Here is a 19,149-nt window from a genome sequence, read left to right on the forward strand (position 1 = left end):
GACATAAAACCTATTGACTAATGGGTCTTCGTTAGAAAGCGTGATGAGAAAAAGAGATGGCAATCTCGCCTTATGGGGCAAGGCTTCTCACAAAACGCCCTGGAATTGACTACGATGAGACATATTCTCTCGTAATGGATGTCATTGCACTCCACTACCCTGTCAGTTTGGTAGTTTCCGAATAACTGAACATGCAGCTTACAAATGTGGTCACTACGTATCTCTATAGGGATCTAGATACGGAATATACATGAAGGTTCATGGTGAACTTCATTTACCCAAGTCAAGTGGCTCTAGACCACGGGCGTTTACAAAGAGGTTGAAACGCTCACTAAAGTGACTACTTGATTGGGAAGGGATATGCCCACGCGTTTCCATAACAAGTTTCGGATTCTATCGCGGTTCATGTTGGACATGATCTTCATTGGAAGCCCTTAAAGAGTTAAGGAAAAGCGCTGAACACTTGAAATCCGATTTTGAGATGAAGGATTATGGGAGAACACGATTATGTCTCTGTTTGGAACTTGAGCATCGTGTTGATAGATGCTTAGGCATTTTGACAAGGTCAAGCCTTCAAGCACCCCCATGATCGTCCGTAGTCTTGATCCTGAAAAGGATCCTCTTCGTTCGAAGGATGATGACGAAGATGCGCTAGGGGCAGAAATGCCCTAGTTAAGTACAATAGGCGCATTATTGTACCTAGCTCAATGCACAATACCGGAAATCTCATTTGCCATGAACTTGTTAGCTAATGTATAGCTCTGCGCCAACGCGACGCCATTAGGATTGGTGTAAAAGATATTTTTCGGTACTTGAGATGTACGATTGATATGGGCTTGTTCTATCCCTACAGAAAGATGATGGATTCGGACCCATCACACACCAGGAACGCCGCCAACACTGGCCTGCGTCCATTATCCCCATCCCAAAACAACATGTGTTTTGGAAGGTTTTACTGATATTGGGTATCTCTCTGACCCATACAAAGGTCATTCCCAAAGTGGTTAAGTGTTCACCATGGGTAAAGACCATGATATCTTGGAGGTCTACAGAACAGACCCTAGTCGCTATGTCTTCGAACAATGCAGAGATCATTGCTCTTCACGAAGAGGTTCGTGAATGTATATGGATTAGATCCATAATTACGCATGTTCGAACAATTGTGGTTTGAAGTATACCACAGATGAGGCTACGAGCATTTAGGATAATGCTGCTTGTTTTGTATAAATGAAGCAAGGCTACATCAAAAGCGACAACACCAAGGATAATCAGCAACAACAGACTCTCCTCAAGATCAAAGTGAACTAGGTTCAATCTGAGGACAGTGTGGCAGGCTTGCTCACTAAGTCATTGCCTCAATTCCACTTTCGAGAAACATGTTGGTAGCATCGTTTGCGGAAGTTATCCGAACTCCCATGACTGTTGTCATCAGGGGGAGATGCAGACATCAGGGGGAGATGTTTACATGTATGGTCTCAAAACGTGAAGGGTGTGTTGTGCTCTTTTTCCCCTTCGACCGAGGTTATTTTTGTCCCACTGGGTTTTTGTTACTCGGCAAGGTTTTTAATGAGGCAACGAGAGAAGCACCGCGTTTGGGCAACACAAGGGGGAGTGTTCAAGTAAAACCCTAATTTGTGTTTGGCCCAAACTCTAGATTACTTGACCTAGTGGTAATAGGGTTTAATTAGAAGAATCTAGAGATTATCTTTCCTTGTATGATTCAGACTCTATGCATTGTAATCCTCTATATAAAGAGGCCCCTATTATCAATGAGAATACACAGTGATTTTCTCTCAATTTCAGTTTCTCTACAACACAAATTACATATAAGTTATTGATAAAAAATGGCTTAACAAATACATCCTCTAAAGATTGAATTAAACATATAAGGACTAAATTTTACAAATAAGGACAATTTGCTCTCCACTTGCCACATGTCATGAGTTAATTTACTTTTTTACCCTTAATTACTTCTTTTGACTTCTAATCCCTTTAGAGCAAGTCCACTGGTTTGTTTTTGACCGGTCACCAGCTAGGAAAAGCTGAGGTGGTGACCAAAGAGGGAAAAATTCAGTTTCCACCGGTTGCTTCTTAACCAGCCAAAGGATGACCTTTCTTGACCGAAGCCAAGAAAAAAGGCAACTCCATGACATTTTCCTTGACCAGTCAAGCCCTCTGCCAGCTCGGCCCAGCCCCAAACGTGGGTGACGTCGTCTACACAACTGGAGAAGGCGACGCGCTGAAGGAAGAAAGTGGAGGACGAGACGCTAGAAGCCAAGCCCAGAGGTGCCGGAAAGCTGTCGGCGTCAAAGACAGAGACGAAACCGAGATGAACCCAGAAACCAAATTGTCAAAACTCGATCAAATCGAAAATCTAATTATACTAGAGTGTAGAGCATGATGAGAGGAGTGAGTTCCATACCACATGCGGCCCAATCGGTGGCCAAAGTCGCCGGAAATTGCAGAGCTTGCTGGTGAAGGTTCGGGCTTCTCTCTGTCGTTTCTCCCTCCTCGTCGGGTGCATGAGCAGTCCGAGACCGCAAGCGTGATGACGACGAGGAGACGAAGACATCGGTGGTCGCGGGCCGTCGTGGGGTGGCCGGACGTGGAAGTTCCAGTCGGTCGCGGGTAGTGGGTGCATCTCGGGTCAGAGAGCTCCAAGCTCTCTCTCGAGCTTTCTGGATCGTCCATCTGATCCCATGCCTATTTATAGGTTTTTTTTAATATTGAAAAAGTAAAATAAAATTGTAAAAAATTCAATGAACAGTGAAAAAATAAAAATAATGAACAGTCTTGACTAGTCAAGAAAAAAAACGGGTGGAAACCCATGTCCAGTGGCAGTGAACAGTTACTTGACTGGTCGATGCCTTGACTTTTCGACCTTGACATTTCTTGACTACGGGTGAACTTGCTCTTATAAGGATTAAATCTAACAAATAAGGACAATCTACTCTCCACTTGCCACATGTCATGAGTTAATTTACTTTTTACCTTTAACTACTTCTTTTGACTTTTTTTTATATTTTAAAATGACTTCTTTTGACTTCTAACCCCTTTATGTTACTTTTTTTTCTTCTGAGAATAATCTCTTTATGTTACTTTGTTGTCATGTGTCAATAAAATATTTACAATTCTAACATTTATGCATGGATAACTAAATCTTAATTATTTTCTTTAATCCAAACTCTTTTTTGTTCAAATCCTGCTGTTTGCTACTGCATTTGTGTTGGGTGCATCACGAGTATGAAAACTATGTGCAATTTGTTGTATGATGTGTCATACTCCCAAGTATAGGAGGTCAAGTTTTAGTAAATGAAAAAAGTAAAGAGTATCGTACCCAACGGATTGAGTAACTCTACCCTAACTAGATTACCGCGAAAAGAAACCTAGAAAACACATGTAAAGTCTACCTTTTTACAAGTTCACAACCTTAGCCCTTTGGAAGTTAAAGCTCATGAGGATGGTATTAACAATTGTGGTAGTGATCGGCTTGGTTGACTAAATACTGTTTAGTCCTTGAGCTTTTGACCATAAAACACTTCAGTCCCTGACCTTCTAATTTCACACGTTTAGTCCCTGTACTTCAAAATTTCAGACCAATAGGTCCTTGCCGTCTAAAAGTCGAGGCGAAATGTCTATTATGCCCTCAGTTCTTTTTTTTTTAATTAATTAATTAATTTATTTTTTTTGGAAAAGGAATTTTTTTTCCCTTTCTTTCTTTCTATTTATTTTTTTCTGTTTTTTTCCCTTTCTTTCTTTCTGTTTGAAAAAAAAAAGAATAAATAAAAAAAGAAATAAAAAAATAAAATAAAAAAGAGAAAGGAATAAATTTATTTAAAAAAAAAGAACTGAGGGCATAATAGACATTTCGCCGCGACTTTTAGACGGCAAAGACCTATTGGTCTGAAATTTTAAAGTACAGGGACTAAACGTGTGAAATTAGAAGGTCAATGACTGAAGTGTTTTATGATCAAAAGCTCAATGACTAAACAGTATTTAGTCCTTTTAATTTTGATAAAGAAAATTAAGGTACATAAAATAAAATAGACAAATAAAAGTGTAGAGACTAAATTAATGAGAAGAATAGAGACTTAGGCATCGCACCTAACCTTACTCTTGCACAAAATGTAACTCATATTTAATGTAATAACATGTTTTGATAAATTTCCCCTTAGTGTTTTGATGAAGCTACCAAGAAACCAACTAGTACGTCATGCAATTTAACAATCTCTTCTGAAGCAAAGCTAAATTACACAACCTTTATACCATTCAAATCTTCCGGATCCTAAATGGCCTATGGTGTTGTGAGCCTAAATTCTTTCGGAACCTAAACTCACAACATCATGCTTTAATTTCAAGGTAAGAAATTCAAGCAACTTAGTTCTTCCCGTAAGAATAAGCTAAGCCACCACCTATTTAGCTACACATGCTCACGGAATCAGGAGTTTATCAAGTTCATGTTTCCGATTCACTAATTTCCTAAAGCATGCTTCTAGGTGATAAATCTATAAACACACTTTAGGATACATGAAAGTATACTAGCCAAAAGATTCAAAACATGCATAAACATCAAAGAACATAAAAATTACATTGTTTTGTGCACAAGTTTGCCCTAGCCCCAAATTCAACTACTCACAACTCATATTTACACAACTACAAGCCATAAACATCATAAATAACAAATAAAAGAGAGCAAAGAGTGGAGAACAAGTGATATACCCATGGGTTTGACTCATTTTGGAGCCAAACCAAAAGCACAAGATGTCTCCCTTGCCTCCTAGATGCTATATGAGAAGATAAATGCTTCAAAGTATAGGGATTTCGGTTTCTAGAACCCAAATCACTATACAAATCCACAAAATCTCAAGAACAAAGTAAGAACAAGGCTTGAATGTTGAAACCTTCCAAGCACTGGGAACAAGTTTATGTTGAAAATTCTTTTTTGTTACCGCCAAGGATGGGATACTTTTGTGCCTTTACCGCCATGGATGGGATAGTTTTTTCTTGTGTTACCGCCAAGTGTGATACTTGACGTAACGAAGGGAGCTACTGAGACTCTGAGAGCTGATGATAATTTTGAAAACACTGAGTGATAATCAAAGAAAATTGGTGCCCTGTGAGCAACCAAATTATAACTCAAAAAAGAAATAAGAAAGTTCCGTTAAGCTAACTTAACACGTGGTAAGTAACGAAGCCATTGTATCGGCTTCCCACAGACGAAGCCAATTGTATCAGCTTCCCACAGACGGTGCCAATGTTATTGTTAGAAACCGAAGGCTCTAATTAACGTTACAGAAAGAGAGAGAGAGAGAGAGAGAGAGAGAGTGAGAGACATTATGTATAGTGGTTCGTCTCCCGCTAAGGCGGGAGACTACGTCCACTTGAAAGATTTACTATATGTTTGGGCATTGCGACCCAACATGATTACAAGAGGTGTTGTAATGGGATGGATTCTAAGTGGGAGGAGTGATTCCTTTTATAAGGAAGGGAGCCACTCTCCTTTACAAGTTTTCCAATTTGGGATGCTAAAGTCCTATTCTAGTGCATAAAGGCTCATTATGGAGGCAACTTGGCAATGCTGGAAAGGTGGCTTCTCGGCGAGGTATTTGCCGCTTCCGACTATCACGACGTAGCTTGGACATCGGGCTACGGGATACATGTCGCGGTTGGGTCCCACCATGGCTTGTGGGTCCCTCAAAGAGGGTGTTACTTATGCTTGGTGAGATAGTAAATTAGTCATGCTAGTGAAAGGTATCTACAGCTATTGCACTCGTCATCGCCTAATCCTGCTACTGTACTCGTCCAATCATGCTACTGCACTCGTACTCGTCCAGTTCTACTACTGCACTTGTACTCGTGTTCTGTTACTGCACTCATCATCGCCTAATCCTGCTACTGCACTCGTTCAATTCTGCTACTGCACTCGCTGCACTCATACTCAGTCCAGTTCTGCTACTGCAGTTGTACTCGTGTTCTACTGTTGCACTCGTCATCGCCTAATCCTGCTACTGCACTCATCCAATTCTGCTACTGCACTCATACTCGTCCAGTTCTGCTACTGCACTCAATGGAAATCATATAATTCAGTCTCAAGTTATGATTGGCCCCAAAAACACAGTATTCCACCAAAGCCTGAACTTAAAACAAGGCTTAAGAAGCAGCTGATGCCTTGGTATATGACATGATGGAGCTAAGAGATTTCATGCAACTCTGATTATAAAGATGGCTAATCATGATTTAGCAGGAAAACGCAGACTCTGAAATTTGGAAACAGATCATTAAAAAGGGGATACAAATAAACTGAAACTGCAATAGAACACAACCTCATTAAAGCTTTAACCCCTTCAATTTGGGATATGTGTTCAAATTTGTACGTTAATCAAATAAACGCCTTTTCATATCTCATAACTCTTAATCAAAGAAAGACGCACATCTTAAAATTCACTGCCAGCTAGAGCCATTGCTCTTGAAAGGCTTCATTCTCCTTCTCAAATGATTGATCAGGATCTATCCAGTCCAAATTCAACCTCCCCACCCTTGAAGATAAGTGTGTATTATTCACATATCTTGGAGGCTGGTCTGTGTCATACTGATTGATCCCATTGTCAACTGCATCAATCGCCTGTTACAAGTAAAGCAATCTATAATGTCAAAAACGCCATTGCAATTACGTATGTAAATGTCAAGAATGAATCTTCACATAAAGCAATCTTTCTGATAGCATGAGAAAGATGGAGACTTTAGTAGTACCTCCATAAAGCTACAGCCTCTGCACATCAAGCACAGCAAATCGAATCTTCCAGTATCCGAATTCCAATACACAGAGAAAACGAAAACAAAAACGAAACCACTAGTACTAGTACTACTACTTACGCGAACCCAAGAGCGGTGGAGATCGGTCTCCACCTCTTTCTGTTCTCGCTCGCTCGATCCGAAGCAGTTGGCGGATCTCCTTGATTTCCGGCCGGGCGGCGCTCGAAGGTCGGAACGACGTCGAATTTGAAGCAGAGGTCAAAGTAGACGATCCCGAGCGCGTGGAGATTTGGGTATTGAATATTGGGTCAGTGGCAATGCCCGTAAATTATGATGAAATTCGAGCATTTTGGCCATTTTTCATTAAAGTTAAGAGTCAGGCTTGCATTATTTAGCTTTTGGGTCTGAACTCATGTCATTATTTGTATAAATATTTTTTAAAGTGAATTTTATGTGTTTACATCTTTGATCATGTACTACTATGTAATTTTCTATTGAAAAAAATTATAAGTTCAAATATCAAATTTGGAAGTCCAACTAAAACCCACTCGGTATAACTTCTCGAATGAAAAGCACATCTGCTCTGCTTCCACCCAAGTTCCCAAACTAAGATTTGATTCAGGAGTTCCAGATTGAATTTCACGGCGGAGATGAGCGCAAAAGCACATGCGTTGCTAGTCCCAAGCCCCGGCATGGGCCACCTCATCCCCTTAATGGAGCTCGCCAGCTCCCTGGTCACCCACCACAACTGCCAGGCCACACTCGTCGTCGTCGTTTCATCCAACGCCACCTCTCCGGCACAATCCCAACTCATCCAATCCGCCAAGACCCAGAAGCTCTACGACATAGTTGAGCTCCCAGCACCCTCCGGCCACGACTCCAACGCCGCCGGTTCAGTCTTCACGCACCTCTCCGCCATCATGCTCGATACCCGATCATCTCTCCGCTCTGCAATCTCCGCCATGGAGCTCAAACCCGCCGCCATGATCGTCGATCTTTTCAGCACTGCAGTCCTCACTGTTGCACAAGAATTCCACATGCTCAAGTACGTAACTCTAGTCTCCTGTGCCTGGCCACTAACCTTGCTTCTATATGCGCCAATTCTAGATAAACAGATAGATGGAGAGTATTTGGATCGCAAAGAGCTGCTGGAGATCCCGGGTTGCAAGCCGGTTCGACCTGAAGATGTGGTGAAGCCGATGATGAATAGGAAGGATCGTGAATACCAGTCCTTCTTAAGAATTGGGAAGGAGATTACTTCAATGAGTGATGGGATCTTGATCAACACGTGGGAGGATCTGGAGCCCAACTGTCTTAAGGCTATGAGAGAGCACCCGGAGTGGAAGAAGATAGTTACGGTTCCGGTGTACACTATCGGTCCGATGGTTAGACTGGCAGGGCAGTCCGGTGGTGGTGGTCCGAGGAGTGAGTTGTTGGATTGGCTGGATAAGCAACCTAGTGAGTCTGTGCTTTACATATCGTTTGGGAGCGGTGGGGTTCTTTCGGCTGAACAGATCACAGAGATGGCTTGCGGTTTAGAGCTTAGTAAGCAGAGGTTTATATGGGTGGTGCAGCCACCAAGCAAAGGAGGTGCTGGAGGCAATGACATTTCGGAGTATTTGCCTGAGGGGTTCATGGCTCGGACTCATGAAATGGGTGTGGTGGTCACCACTTGGGCTCCTCAGTCGGAAATCTTGGCTCATTCGTCGGTGGGAGGGTTTCTCTCGCATTGCGGTTGGAACTCGGCGCTGGAGAGTATACTGAATGGTGTGCCAATGATCGCATGGCCGCTATATGCAGAGCAGAAAATGGTTGCTACACTGCTGGTGGAGGAGCTCAAGGTGGCAATTCGACCTAAAGTTTTGCCAACAAAAGCAGTAGCAGGGAGGGAGGAGATTGAGATGTTGGTGAGGAAGATTATGGAGCAGAAAGAAGGAGATGCAATGAGGGCAAGAGCTAAAGAACTGAAAGCAAGTGGGGAAGAAGCTCTGAGTGTGGGCGGGTCTTCTTTCAGTATGCTGTCTGAATTGTCAAGGCTATGCAAGATCAATACCGAACAGCAATGCCAGAAAGTTGACACTGAAAAACTGGCTTAATACTTTGAATGTCTGGTTTCTAAAAGTATTTGCTCGTGTTGCTAGTCTTCTTTGAGTGTGACTGATGGGATGTAAACATATGGGTTTCTAAAACTATATAGTTTCTTGCTCTATTAGCACACAACTCTTGCTTTATTAGCCTATTTGCTGTTCTAACTTCTAAAAGCAAGAGGTCTTTGGAACTCTTCGGGTGTTAAAAGACTCACGTCATTTAACTTCCTCTGGAGAGAACAAAACATATCAGATAAGAAAAAGCCACACAGCTCGACCCCAACAACAGCAATTTCACAGAGAATCAGGTGAGTTAAAGACAATGATTCTCAGTTGGTTTTAATACAAATCTTTAGCATAGCATTCAAACCATACAGTGCACTCATCACTGAAGGAGAAGAATTTAAGCCACCTAATTCAATTTGATAGTGTGACTAAGCTAACTCAAGCACAATTTCAGTTCATAACAATGTATGTACAGGTGATATGATTCAAAGTTTCACCAAAACTGACATCCAACCATATAAGTGTAAGAAAAGTCACACAGAACAATCATGTTGCAAAAGAATCTTACACCAAAATTGCAAGTATCAGCCTTCTTGATTATAAGCACATTCTCCAATCTTATACTCAAATTCCTATCCTCATAGTATCCAGGTTCTGAGGAATGCAGTTTCAGTGCAGCACAAAAGTATAATGGTTATGCGACATAATTGAATAGGGCAGTATACTTTGGAGCATTAAATAAAAATCCATCTATATTAGCATTTCTGTCACCCTACATAATATGCTCTCTTGTGGTTTTAATACTTCTTTCTTTCTTTCTTTCTTTCTTTTGATCTTTTCATTATTGGAAGAATATTATTCCACAACAGTAAAGAAATGTATACCGTGCCACTAACCATCTGTTATAGTCATGGTATCTTCCAATGGGACATTTCGAGGTCTGAAACTAATTAAATGGGGTCCTGCTCAAATAAATGGAAAAACAGAAGATTCATGACTCGGGTTGCTTTTACAGATTTTCTTAAGTTCCTTTGCCATATATACTAGCAATAATAGGCAGTGGTATAATTTACAAACACCATGAATGTACGGCAAAGGGAACACAGCACTCACTTCACTCTCCTGTGCATTTTTATTTTATTTATACAAGAGCATGCAGTACTCATGAACTACACATCCACTAGACTAGAGATTATGCTTATATGATCAATTACATGGTGTACTGGCAAGTCGGTGCTCAACTAGCAGAGACCAGAGATCCGAAGATAATTTTGAAGTTGAAACTGATGCAAGACAACTTGTGGTTATGATTATCCTCAATTGTCATCCTAAGATTGTATGAGCCCTGCAAATAGGAAATACTGTTATCTATGAGTAACATCTAAAAAATACATATAAAATCAGAAAAGGACTGAAGTGCAACTGTTTAGTAGAAATGCTGATGCAAAAGAAACTGAATATCGTAACATCTTAGCCATGCATGTGAAAGGAAATTAATTTCTACATATGACAAAGCAAGAGTCAATATTTTTCTCTTTAATGCCTCTAGAGGCTCAGCCATAATTAGATTTAGTACCACATCAAGAACTCCTGAAGACCTAAACAAAAATGATCAAAACGTTCTCAACATGGAGAAGGACTTCTTAGGTTGTTTAAGTTGATTCTTTTTCGTTGCTCAGGCTTGTGGTTCTCTGTTGGCATTGTTTTTTCTGTTCTTGTCTTGCTTTCCTTTAGGTTGACTTCCAGTTTACTTTCACTTCTTATATACCTTCTAGTTCACTAAACTTAGGAAAGCTTAATTGGAGAACCAGATCTGGAGCTCAAATATGATGCAGGTAAAAAGAAAGGAACTATTGCAAAACAACATTTACAGAGAAAATCCAAATCTATCTCATCTCCGGATAGGTTTCTGCCCAAAAAAGGAAAAGGTGTAAAACCAAATATCTGAAATATATAGAGTCAAGTATAGATAAGGAGAACAAAAGATTATAGCTGACACGATATGAAAGGGCATGAATGCATGATAATATACAAGACAATCTTGAGCAAAATAAACTGCTGTAATCATCAAGAAATATTAAAGCTATGCACAACCTCACAAGTACCCAAGAACATTTCATTGTAGAATTAGATTCAGCGTGCCCTCAAAAGTAGGGTAGAATTTTGGAATGCTAACAAACAGTAGGGAAGAGCAGTAAGTATAAATCTTCTGAAGTGAAACTCACCGGCGGAGTGATCCCAGGTAAAGTTTGAGTATGAGAGAGTACGAAGTTGCCTGCTGAGACAGGACAGGAAAGCTCCTCACAAAGGTCATGAGTTTCTGTATGTACACGCACCCCAAAATAGTAAACTTCAATCACCACTTTCCCACCTGAGATGGCTTGACCTGTATGAAGCCACAGTTATGAATTATCTATTGAAAGCCAACAGATATGACACATGAACGAAAGCATAGAAAGGAACTCTAAGATATATGCACTGACATGTCTATCACCGAAAAAAATAAAAAAGCTTTGACGGACAGTAAGGTTAAACATATTTCTTAGTGTGAGCGTTTTGAATTCAACAACTACAACTAAAAAAACCGTGTACATTGTGAAGCCATCTTTGTGGACTGAAGTATGTCTCTTGAAGACTGGAGAAGATTTTTAGTGGCCCTCAAATAGATTACAGTCCAAACAGATGGCTGCAGGACATGGTATTCCATGAACCTTAGACAAGACGCTGTAGAAGTCCCCGCCTATTTTTAATGCGGTTTGAAAATCTGTATTAGAGACCCATCACGTGCAGTGCTGCACTACAGTTAGAGAAACAGTAACTTGGTAAGTTTGGTAGGACACTACAAGAAACAGCAGTCCGAATCTGCATGAAAATGAAAATTGGTATATCTACAATCTCTTTAGATAGTAGATACCAATGCGAAGCCCTAAACCATACTCTACTTGACAAGAAATTCACCTCCTCCCCACTATTCAAAATCCTACTATCCCTTTCCAACCCACCAAATACCAGTCAACACACTAAACTCCATAAAACTTTTCATTTTCCTGTCCACCAAAATTTCTTTTTCTTATAAAGATGGAATAAAGCAACAAAACATTGCCTTAACAAATTCATCAATGATGGAAAAATTATTAACATTGTTTGTTCCCTCTTTGTACATGAAACACAAAGAAGGTGATGCTAATATTATCACAGATTCACAGGTAGAATCAATTAACGAAACAAGAATGTTTAAACAAGGGACACTGACCTTCCAATCTTCTCACATGGATCTAAAAGAGATGGGTGATGCATTAATTAAACAACTAAAAGAAGATTTCAACGATCTTGAAGATTAGATTTTTCAAGACCCTTTATCTAAACAGTTCAAAGGATGCAATAAAACAATTTCAATCAACGAGATAAGGAGAGAAAGCACAGTTATTTGCATATCACTGAAATTTCTATAAAAATTGAAATTCAAGCCCACTGGAAACTAGGAGGGAACCTTCAAACTCGTAATGGAGCCTAATGGGTCGAACAAACTATAAGGCACATATGAATAATAACTGTTAAATGCAAAGGAGTTTCTCTAATAAACTTATCTTAGTATCTTACAAGAATTTAATTCCATTTCCATTTCTCACATCTTAGCAAAGATTATGACAAAATGAACGAAGAATTACTACTAAAAATCATTTCCTGACAGAAGATATGTGATCTTTGATAACCCAAAACAACCATGGACCCTCAGCTGTACACATAACTAAAGTGCCCCACTGCCTCCATAGAGTAAGAAATAGTCCTTATATCTGGACCCCCACATACTATATTTTATCTTCAAAAATCTAAAACTATACAGCTGATTAATAAGATTTCAAAAAAAAAAAAGAAAAAAAAAAAAAAGGGAAATAATGCTGATCAATAAGAACTTACAGCGAGGCCGAAAATTCCTAATTACTGCAGTCTGTAACCTATATATGAGGTGCTTTTCTATGTTGCTTACAAGTAGTGTGTTTGTTACGAAAAGAAACAGGTTGTTTTTGGTGATGTGGTCAAACTCCTCAAGGATGCCAACATGTATTTTTCTGTGAGCTTCCACATAGGATAGTAGCTGTGAGAGGCATATGGCATCAATCTGTTCTGTTTCTGGGGTTTACCTGACGTAGATCTCATTACCCCGTCAGCCCCAATGGGCATGAGAGATTATGTCGGACAGAATGGGGAATTATTAAGTATTAGCCAAGGGAGTTTTTAGAGAAAGAGAGTCCATCAACCCTACTCCCCAAAAAAGAAATGTTCAGGGAGGATGTTTGTTGACTAGTGATAGTATGCCGCTCAACAAGTTCTTTTTGTCCCTTTTGCCAGATGATTTATTGGATCATTTGCAACGGGACAAAAGTCTTTCATAAGCTAAAGAGACAATACCATGACGACATTTGGCTTGCAGGACAGTGAAATAGAACCTTCAAAATACATGAGAGACTGTAAAAGGATTAAGGGAACTTAGACTTTTCGATGCGCTCCAGTACCTTTATCATAACCATGATGTAAGTACCCTCTATCCATTTTCGGAAGTTTTTGGTGCTATATGCAAAGACATTTCAATTTACATGCGAGGCAGAGTTTCATATCAAGCATTTGCAAAAAAAGGTCTCATCAAAGTTGTATACAGATTTATAGAGTTTGCCAAATGCTGTTGAGGGGAAGGGCTAAAGGTTATAACAAACTAACCAGAATACTGACACTAAATGAAGCTAAGAACATATATATTACCTAATTTAAGAATTTGCAATCGAAATGTAAAGTAGAAAACCTAAACAATATGAAAATACACTAGATTGAGCAGATTACCTGTTGTGGCTGAGATGTTGAAGGTAGCTGCCTTGCCTCTCACCACTGGGTCAGGCGATATCTTGACTCCCTGGACCTTCACGGCATAGTCATCTTTGGCACCTGAAAATTTCATAGAAATAGCATTGTTTCCAATGCCCAATAAGTACCAAGAGCTGTAAATCAAAATTGAATTCTTCAAATACAATTTATAAGCAAGCAAAGCCGAATTGGGTTAGGGTGAAAATACTAGAAAAAAGGAATAAAGAAATTGTTAGAAAGAAATCAAGAGTGAGAGAGAGAGAGAGAGAGACTGACCGCAGTACTTAACATCAGCAGAGTGGGAAAACGGTAGGAGCAGGAACGAGGTGAAGCTCAGCACAACCAAGTGAACCAGCACACTAGTCATCGCCTTTTTCCTTCTTCTAAGCAGAAACGCAAGTAAAAGTAGGAAATAGAGATGGGTCCTGAAAACCTAAGAGGGAACAAAGGAGGATTAGGTGTCAAATAGGCCAAAGAAAGGAAAGGGGTTACGTGCAATAACATGAGCAAGAAGCCAATACGCCACTGCAGGGTGGGACTGTGATCCCGGACAAATTTGTGTAGTATTATGGTTCACAATTAATCATCATTTTTAAATAATTAAAAAATGATGATTTCACTGACAATTAGGTAATATTACATAAATGTCCTTCAGCAGGGAGGTAGCGCCGGGACGTGGGGTGGCCGCATCAGGGAGGTTTCTGCATTCGAATGCCCATATAAGAATCTTTCTTTTATTTGTTTTTGGCATATTTCTTATGTTCCACTCTTTTGATTTTTTTTTTCCTTATATTTATATTTTTAATAACCTTTTTTTTTTTATCAAAATACCTTTTTTTTTTAACAAATTACATTGATGACTTAACAAATACATCATTTAAAGATTGAATTAAACACATAAGGACTAAATCTTAAAAATAAGGACAATTTGCTCTCCACTTGCCACATGTCATGAGTTAATTTACTTTTGGACTAAATTCAGTTTGCCTCCTCCAACTTTGGAGCAAACATCAGTTTGGTCCCTGATCTTTTTTTTTTAATCATGATCGTCCCTGCATTTCTAATTTTCATCACCGACGTCCAATTTTTAAAATTGGCTCCAAACATGACGTCACGAGCTGAGTTGGCTCCGACATGAGGGCCCACTGTACAGACTTTAAACCTTCCAAAAAGGGCAAAATGGACATCTCCCATTTAATCTAATTTCTTTTTTCTTTTATTAGAAATTAATTTAATTTCTATTTTTTTTCTCTTCGTTTTTCTTTGTATTTTCTCTCTTCTGCTTCGCTTTGCATCTCTCTCATCTCTCCAAAGCCTAAAACAAAATCGATCCAACAGCTTCTCAATCTTCTCAATCCTCCTCCATCCTCAAGGTCGAGATTCCGACCACCGCACGCCCTCCTCCACCTCCTCCTCAACTGCATCCGGACTCCAACGCCATACACTCTCAAACCTCGAATTCCCAGATTTGCAACTCGCCCAGCTTTGGGGAGGCCGATGTGATCCGCCAGCTCCCGCCGAAGCCGTCTGGGAAAATATCAGGTCACGGCGGCAATCGGGTTGAATGGTGGCTGAGATTTGGTGGCCGGAGCTGGATCGATAGGGCAGAAGTCGGCAGCAGAAATAGGGATGGAATTGGGGCTGAATTTCAGGCTCTGATTGATGGGCAGAAGTGAAGCAGCTAGAGAAGCAGGGGCGTGGAGATCATGAGGGTGCAAGGGCGGAGATATCAGCAGCGATGTCAAATATGAAGAAGGAGACGCAGGCGGATTTGCTTTGGGGAGATATCGGCGGCACTGTCTTCGATTCCAATTTCCGATTTTGACACCATCAAAATCGAAGCGATGGCTCGATTTACTTTGCAATTTTGATTATGTTCCCTTTGTTTTGCGATTGGATTTGGGTTTCAATTCAATTCGTTTCCATGTATTCTGGAGTTTCAGAATCGGGGTAGACCTTGGTGGTGTTCATCTGGATTTGATTCGGAGGTTGTTTGGTTTGCTGAGAGATTTTTGGAAATGGTAAGAGCATTAGAGTCTGATAATTTGCTGTGTCTGACCTTGTTCTTCTGGGTTCTGATGGAGATGAAAGAAGCAGGTCTAGAGCGAGAGGGTTAGTGGTGGAGGTGGGGAAGTCGGCGAAGTCGATGAGCTGGGTTCGGAGGTTGGCGAGCCTTGATTAAGGCCCTTTTGCCTTTGAAGGTGGGATGAGCGGGATTTCAGAAGAGTTGGAACGGAGGAGCTGGGTGGAGAGAGTGGTGGGGTATTTGGTTTCTCTGTCTTTCATGGTGGAGTAGGAGGAGGAAGAAGAGAGGGAGTCGGCCATTTTCTTGTTTTTGGGGTAACAAGGGTAGTCTGGACATTTCGTTCAAATTCAGGGTCAATATCTGAAAAGTGGGCCCTCTTGTCGGGGCCAACTCAGGATGTGACGTCATGTTTGGATCGAATTTTAGAAATTGGACTCATGTGATGAAAATTGGAAATGCAGGGACGATCATGATTAAAAAAGATCAGGGACCAAACTGATGTTTGTCCTAAAGTTGGAGGGGTTAATATGAATTTAGTCTTTTACTTTTTTACCCTTAACTACTTAATTATTTTGACTTCTAATCCCTTTATAATGATTAAATCTTACAAATAAGAACAATCTGCTCTCCACTTGCCACATGTCATGAGTTAATTTACTTTTTTACCTTTAACTATTTCTTCTGACTTCTAATCCTTTATGTTACTTTTTTTTTTAAGAATAATTTCTTTATGTTACTTTGTTGCCATGTATCAATAAGACATTTACAATTCTAACCTTCGTGCATTGATAACTAGATCTCAATTATTTTCTTGGAAAAATTTCAGTATAGTACCCTGAGGTTTGGGGGTAACATCATGTCAGTCCCTGCTGTTTCAATTTGACCAGCAACACCTCTGTGCTTTCAATTTCAATCAGCCGTGTCCAAATTTTATTGTTCCGTCCAATTTAAATGTTAACTTTGACGGAGGGGCCCACTTAAAGGGCTAAATTTGTCATTTCACACAATTTTCCTTAAAAAAAAAAAAAATTCTAATCGGAGGACCCTATTCCTCCATCTCACCCACCTCCCATCTCCGATTCCACTCTTTCCGACCTCCAAACCTCTATCAATTATCCATTTCACCATTCTAACAATACACCAATAAACATTTTGCACAACACATAACAAGTACAAATTAGAGGTTCCAGCACTCACCTCCACACCACCACCACCACCACCACCAAAATCCCAAAAAAAGCCAATCACTTGGTCTGCACATCCACTCCATCCTTCCCTGCAATGATCACCGCGGTCGCCATATTCAAGAACAACCCATTGTCAGCCCGCTTCCTCCCAGCCCCGTCACCAGTTTCGTCTCGTCAGCGACCACCACGAACATCTCCGACGCGGCCTCCACCATCTTCTCCTTTAACAACGCGCCGCCGCGGCCCTTGACCAAATCCAGATTGGGGTTGACCTCGTCGGTGCCGTCGATGGCCAGATCGATTTTCGGGTGGTCGTCGAGGATCGAGAGAGGGATGTCGAGGCTCCTAGCTTGGTCCTCGGTTCGTTTTGAAGTCGGGACTTGCCGGATTTGATGAGCTCGTCGTGCTTGGAGACGAAGAGGGTTTGGAGGTCGGAGAGAGTGGAATCGGAGATGAGTTTCTTTTGATGACAGAATAGGAGATGGGTTGGGATTGAGTATTGGGTTGATCTGAGGGTAACTGGAGAGGAGGTGGGTGGAGATGGAGGAGTTGCCGGAATTGGAGGAAGCAAGATGGCAAGGACTGGTGGCTGTGTACGGTGGCTGGGTTAGTGCCAATCATCGATTCTCTTTGGGTTTGGGTCGGGTTTGTGCTGTGGTTCGAGTGTGGTGGCAGTGTTAAGAATCAGTGGTCGGACGCCATGATTTCCGGCGGTGGCAGTGCGTGGGTGAGAGAGAGAGAGAGGGTCGTGAGGCCCAGAGAGAGAGGGAGGAGAGAAAAAGAGAAAGAAAGAAAAACCATCGAAGATGAGAGAAATGAGGAGAAAAGAAGAAAATTTGTGTGAAATGACAAATTTAGCCCTTTAAGTGGGCCCTTTCGTCAAAGTTAACATTCAAATTGGACGGAACAGTAAAATTTAGACACGGCTGATTGAAATTGAAAGCATAGGGGTGTTGCTGATCAAATTGAAACAGCAGGGACTGACATGATGTTACCCCCAAACCTCAAGGTATTAAACTGAAATTTTTCCTATTTTCTTTAATCCAAACTCTTTTTGTTCAAATCATGCTGCTTGCTACTGCACTTGTACTAGTGTTCTGCTACTGCACTCGTCATCGCCTAATCCTGCTACTGCACTCGTCCAATCCTGCTACTGCACTCGCTGCACTCATACTCGTGTTCTGCTATTGCACTCGTCCAATCTTGCTACTGCACTCGTCCAATCCTACTACTGCACTCGCTACACTCATACTCGTCAAGTCCTACTACTACACTTGTACTCGTGTTTTGTTACTGCACTCGTCCAATCATGCTACTGCACTCGCTGTACTCATACTCGTCTAGTCCAATCATGCTACTGCACTCGCTGCACTCATACTCGTCCAGTCCTGCTACTGCACTCGTCATCTTTTAATCCTGCTACTGCACTCGTCCAATCCTGCTACTGCATTCGCCCAATCCTGCCACAATTCAATCAACAAAATCATACACAATACTAAGAGGAGCTCTACATTTGAGAATTTAGACACAGCTTCACATGCTTTACAGAGTACGGGTACCAGACTTGTAAATAAAATAGACATTCTTACACTTGAGTAATTTGCCGACTCTCATGATTTCCTCTCAGAATTGTAATTCTATCTCTATAACGAACCTTCAGAGCCACCAGAAGTGTGACAGTCTCCGCAGAATAATACCCACGATCTACATTGTGTAGCCAATATATTAGTCTTAGACACACATAAGCAGCAAACGTAAAATTTCAAAATGATGCATTTGAATTATACCACATATGTTCCACAAACTTAACACAATGTTAGCCCATCAACAGAGATGAAGAACACAACACATCAAAGCTCATCACAAGACTTCTATCCACTAAGCTATTCCGTCAAATTTCAAAACATCACAGAAAAAATTCGATCATTATTCATTTCCGCACAATTCGTTTCCAAAACTAAGCCCAAAGATCAAGATCATAATAAAGCTAGCTTCCATTACTCGAATTGAAAAGGATCAAACGATCACACATAATTCTACGCATGTAATTCATTCACATAACAAGAACAACACGCAACACAAATTTCCTAAATCCATAATCCGCAGCCTCAATCTAATTTCTCAGCAAGATAAATCCAAATCCTCATTCATTCAATCAGAATGAAAAATAACCTCACAAAAAACATAAAGAAAATGTGAAAATCAAAAATGAGAGAGATAAAGATTAAAGAGG

At 40.6% G+C, this 19,149-nt stretch overlaps 2 protein-coding genes and 1 long non-coding RNA gene across 3 annotated transcripts; 1 reads left to right on the plus strand and 2 right to left on the minus strand.

The window, feature by feature from the left end:
* Window positions 1–5,334: 5,334 nt before the first annotated feature.
* Window positions 5,335–7,107, minus strand: LOC133732225 (uncharacterized). The gene is made up of 3 exons (XR_009856987.1): window positions 6,751–7,107; window positions 6,432–6,622; window positions 5,335–6,058 (listed from the first exon to the last, which is right to left on the minus strand). It is a non-coding gene; the product is annotated as an uncharacterized LOC133732225 (long non-coding RNA).
* Window positions 7,108–7,290: 183 nt separating this feature from the next.
* LOC133732223 (anthocyanidin 3-O-glucosyltransferase 5-like) lies at window positions 7,291–8,973 on the plus strand. The gene has a single exon (XM_062159725.1). It carries the CDS (start codon window positions 7,404–7,406, stop codon window positions 8,847–8,849), a length of 1,446 nt encoding a protein of 481 aa, XP_062015709.1. The 5' UTR covers window positions 7,291–7,403; the 3' UTR covers window positions 8,850–8,973.
* An 814-nt stretch (window positions 8,974–9,787) lies between these two features.
* LOC133732224 (uncharacterized) lies at window positions 9,788–14,219 on the minus strand. The gene is made up of 4 exons (XM_062159726.1): window positions 13,980–14,219; window positions 13,683–13,784; window positions 11,072–11,232; window positions 9,788–10,191 (listed from the first exon to the last, which is right to left on the minus strand). Exons 1-4 carry the CDS (start codon window positions 14,068–14,070, stop codon window positions 10,084–10,086), a joined length of 462 nt encoding a protein of 153 aa, XP_062015710.1. The 5' UTR covers window positions 14,071–14,219; the 3' UTR covers window positions 9,788–10,083.
* Window positions 14,220–19,149: the final 4,930 nt, after the last annotated feature.

The sequence above is a fragment of the Rosa rugosa genome, chromosome 2 (assembly GCF_958449725.1).
Source record: "Rosa rugosa chromosome 2, drRosRugo1.1, whole genome shotgun sequence".
Lineage (NCBI taxonomy): Eukaryota > Viridiplantae > Streptophyta > Magnoliopsida > Rosales > Rosaceae > Rosa > Rosa rugosa.

What these genes read in the sequence shown, in the direction of transcription:
- LOC133732224 (XM_062159726.1), bottom strand. Translation starts at nt 14,070, where the DNA reads ATGACTAGTGTGCTGGTTCACTTGGTTGTGCTGAGCTTCACCTCGTTC. An exon ending in CAACATCTCAGCCACAACAG is followed by an intron (nt 11,233 to 13,682) that starts GTAATCTGCTCA and finishes GGCTTCATACAG; the next exon opens with GTCAAGCCATCTCAGGTGGG. An exon ending in TACCTGGGATCACTCCGCCG is followed by an intron (nt 10,192 to 11,071) that starts GTGAGTTTCACT and finishes TCCTATTTGCAG; the next exon opens with GGCTCATACAATCTTAGGAT.
- LOC133732223 (XM_062159725.1), top strand. Translation starts at nt 7,404, where the DNA reads ATGAGCGCAAAAGCACATGCGTTGCTAGTCCCAAGCCCCGGCATGGGC.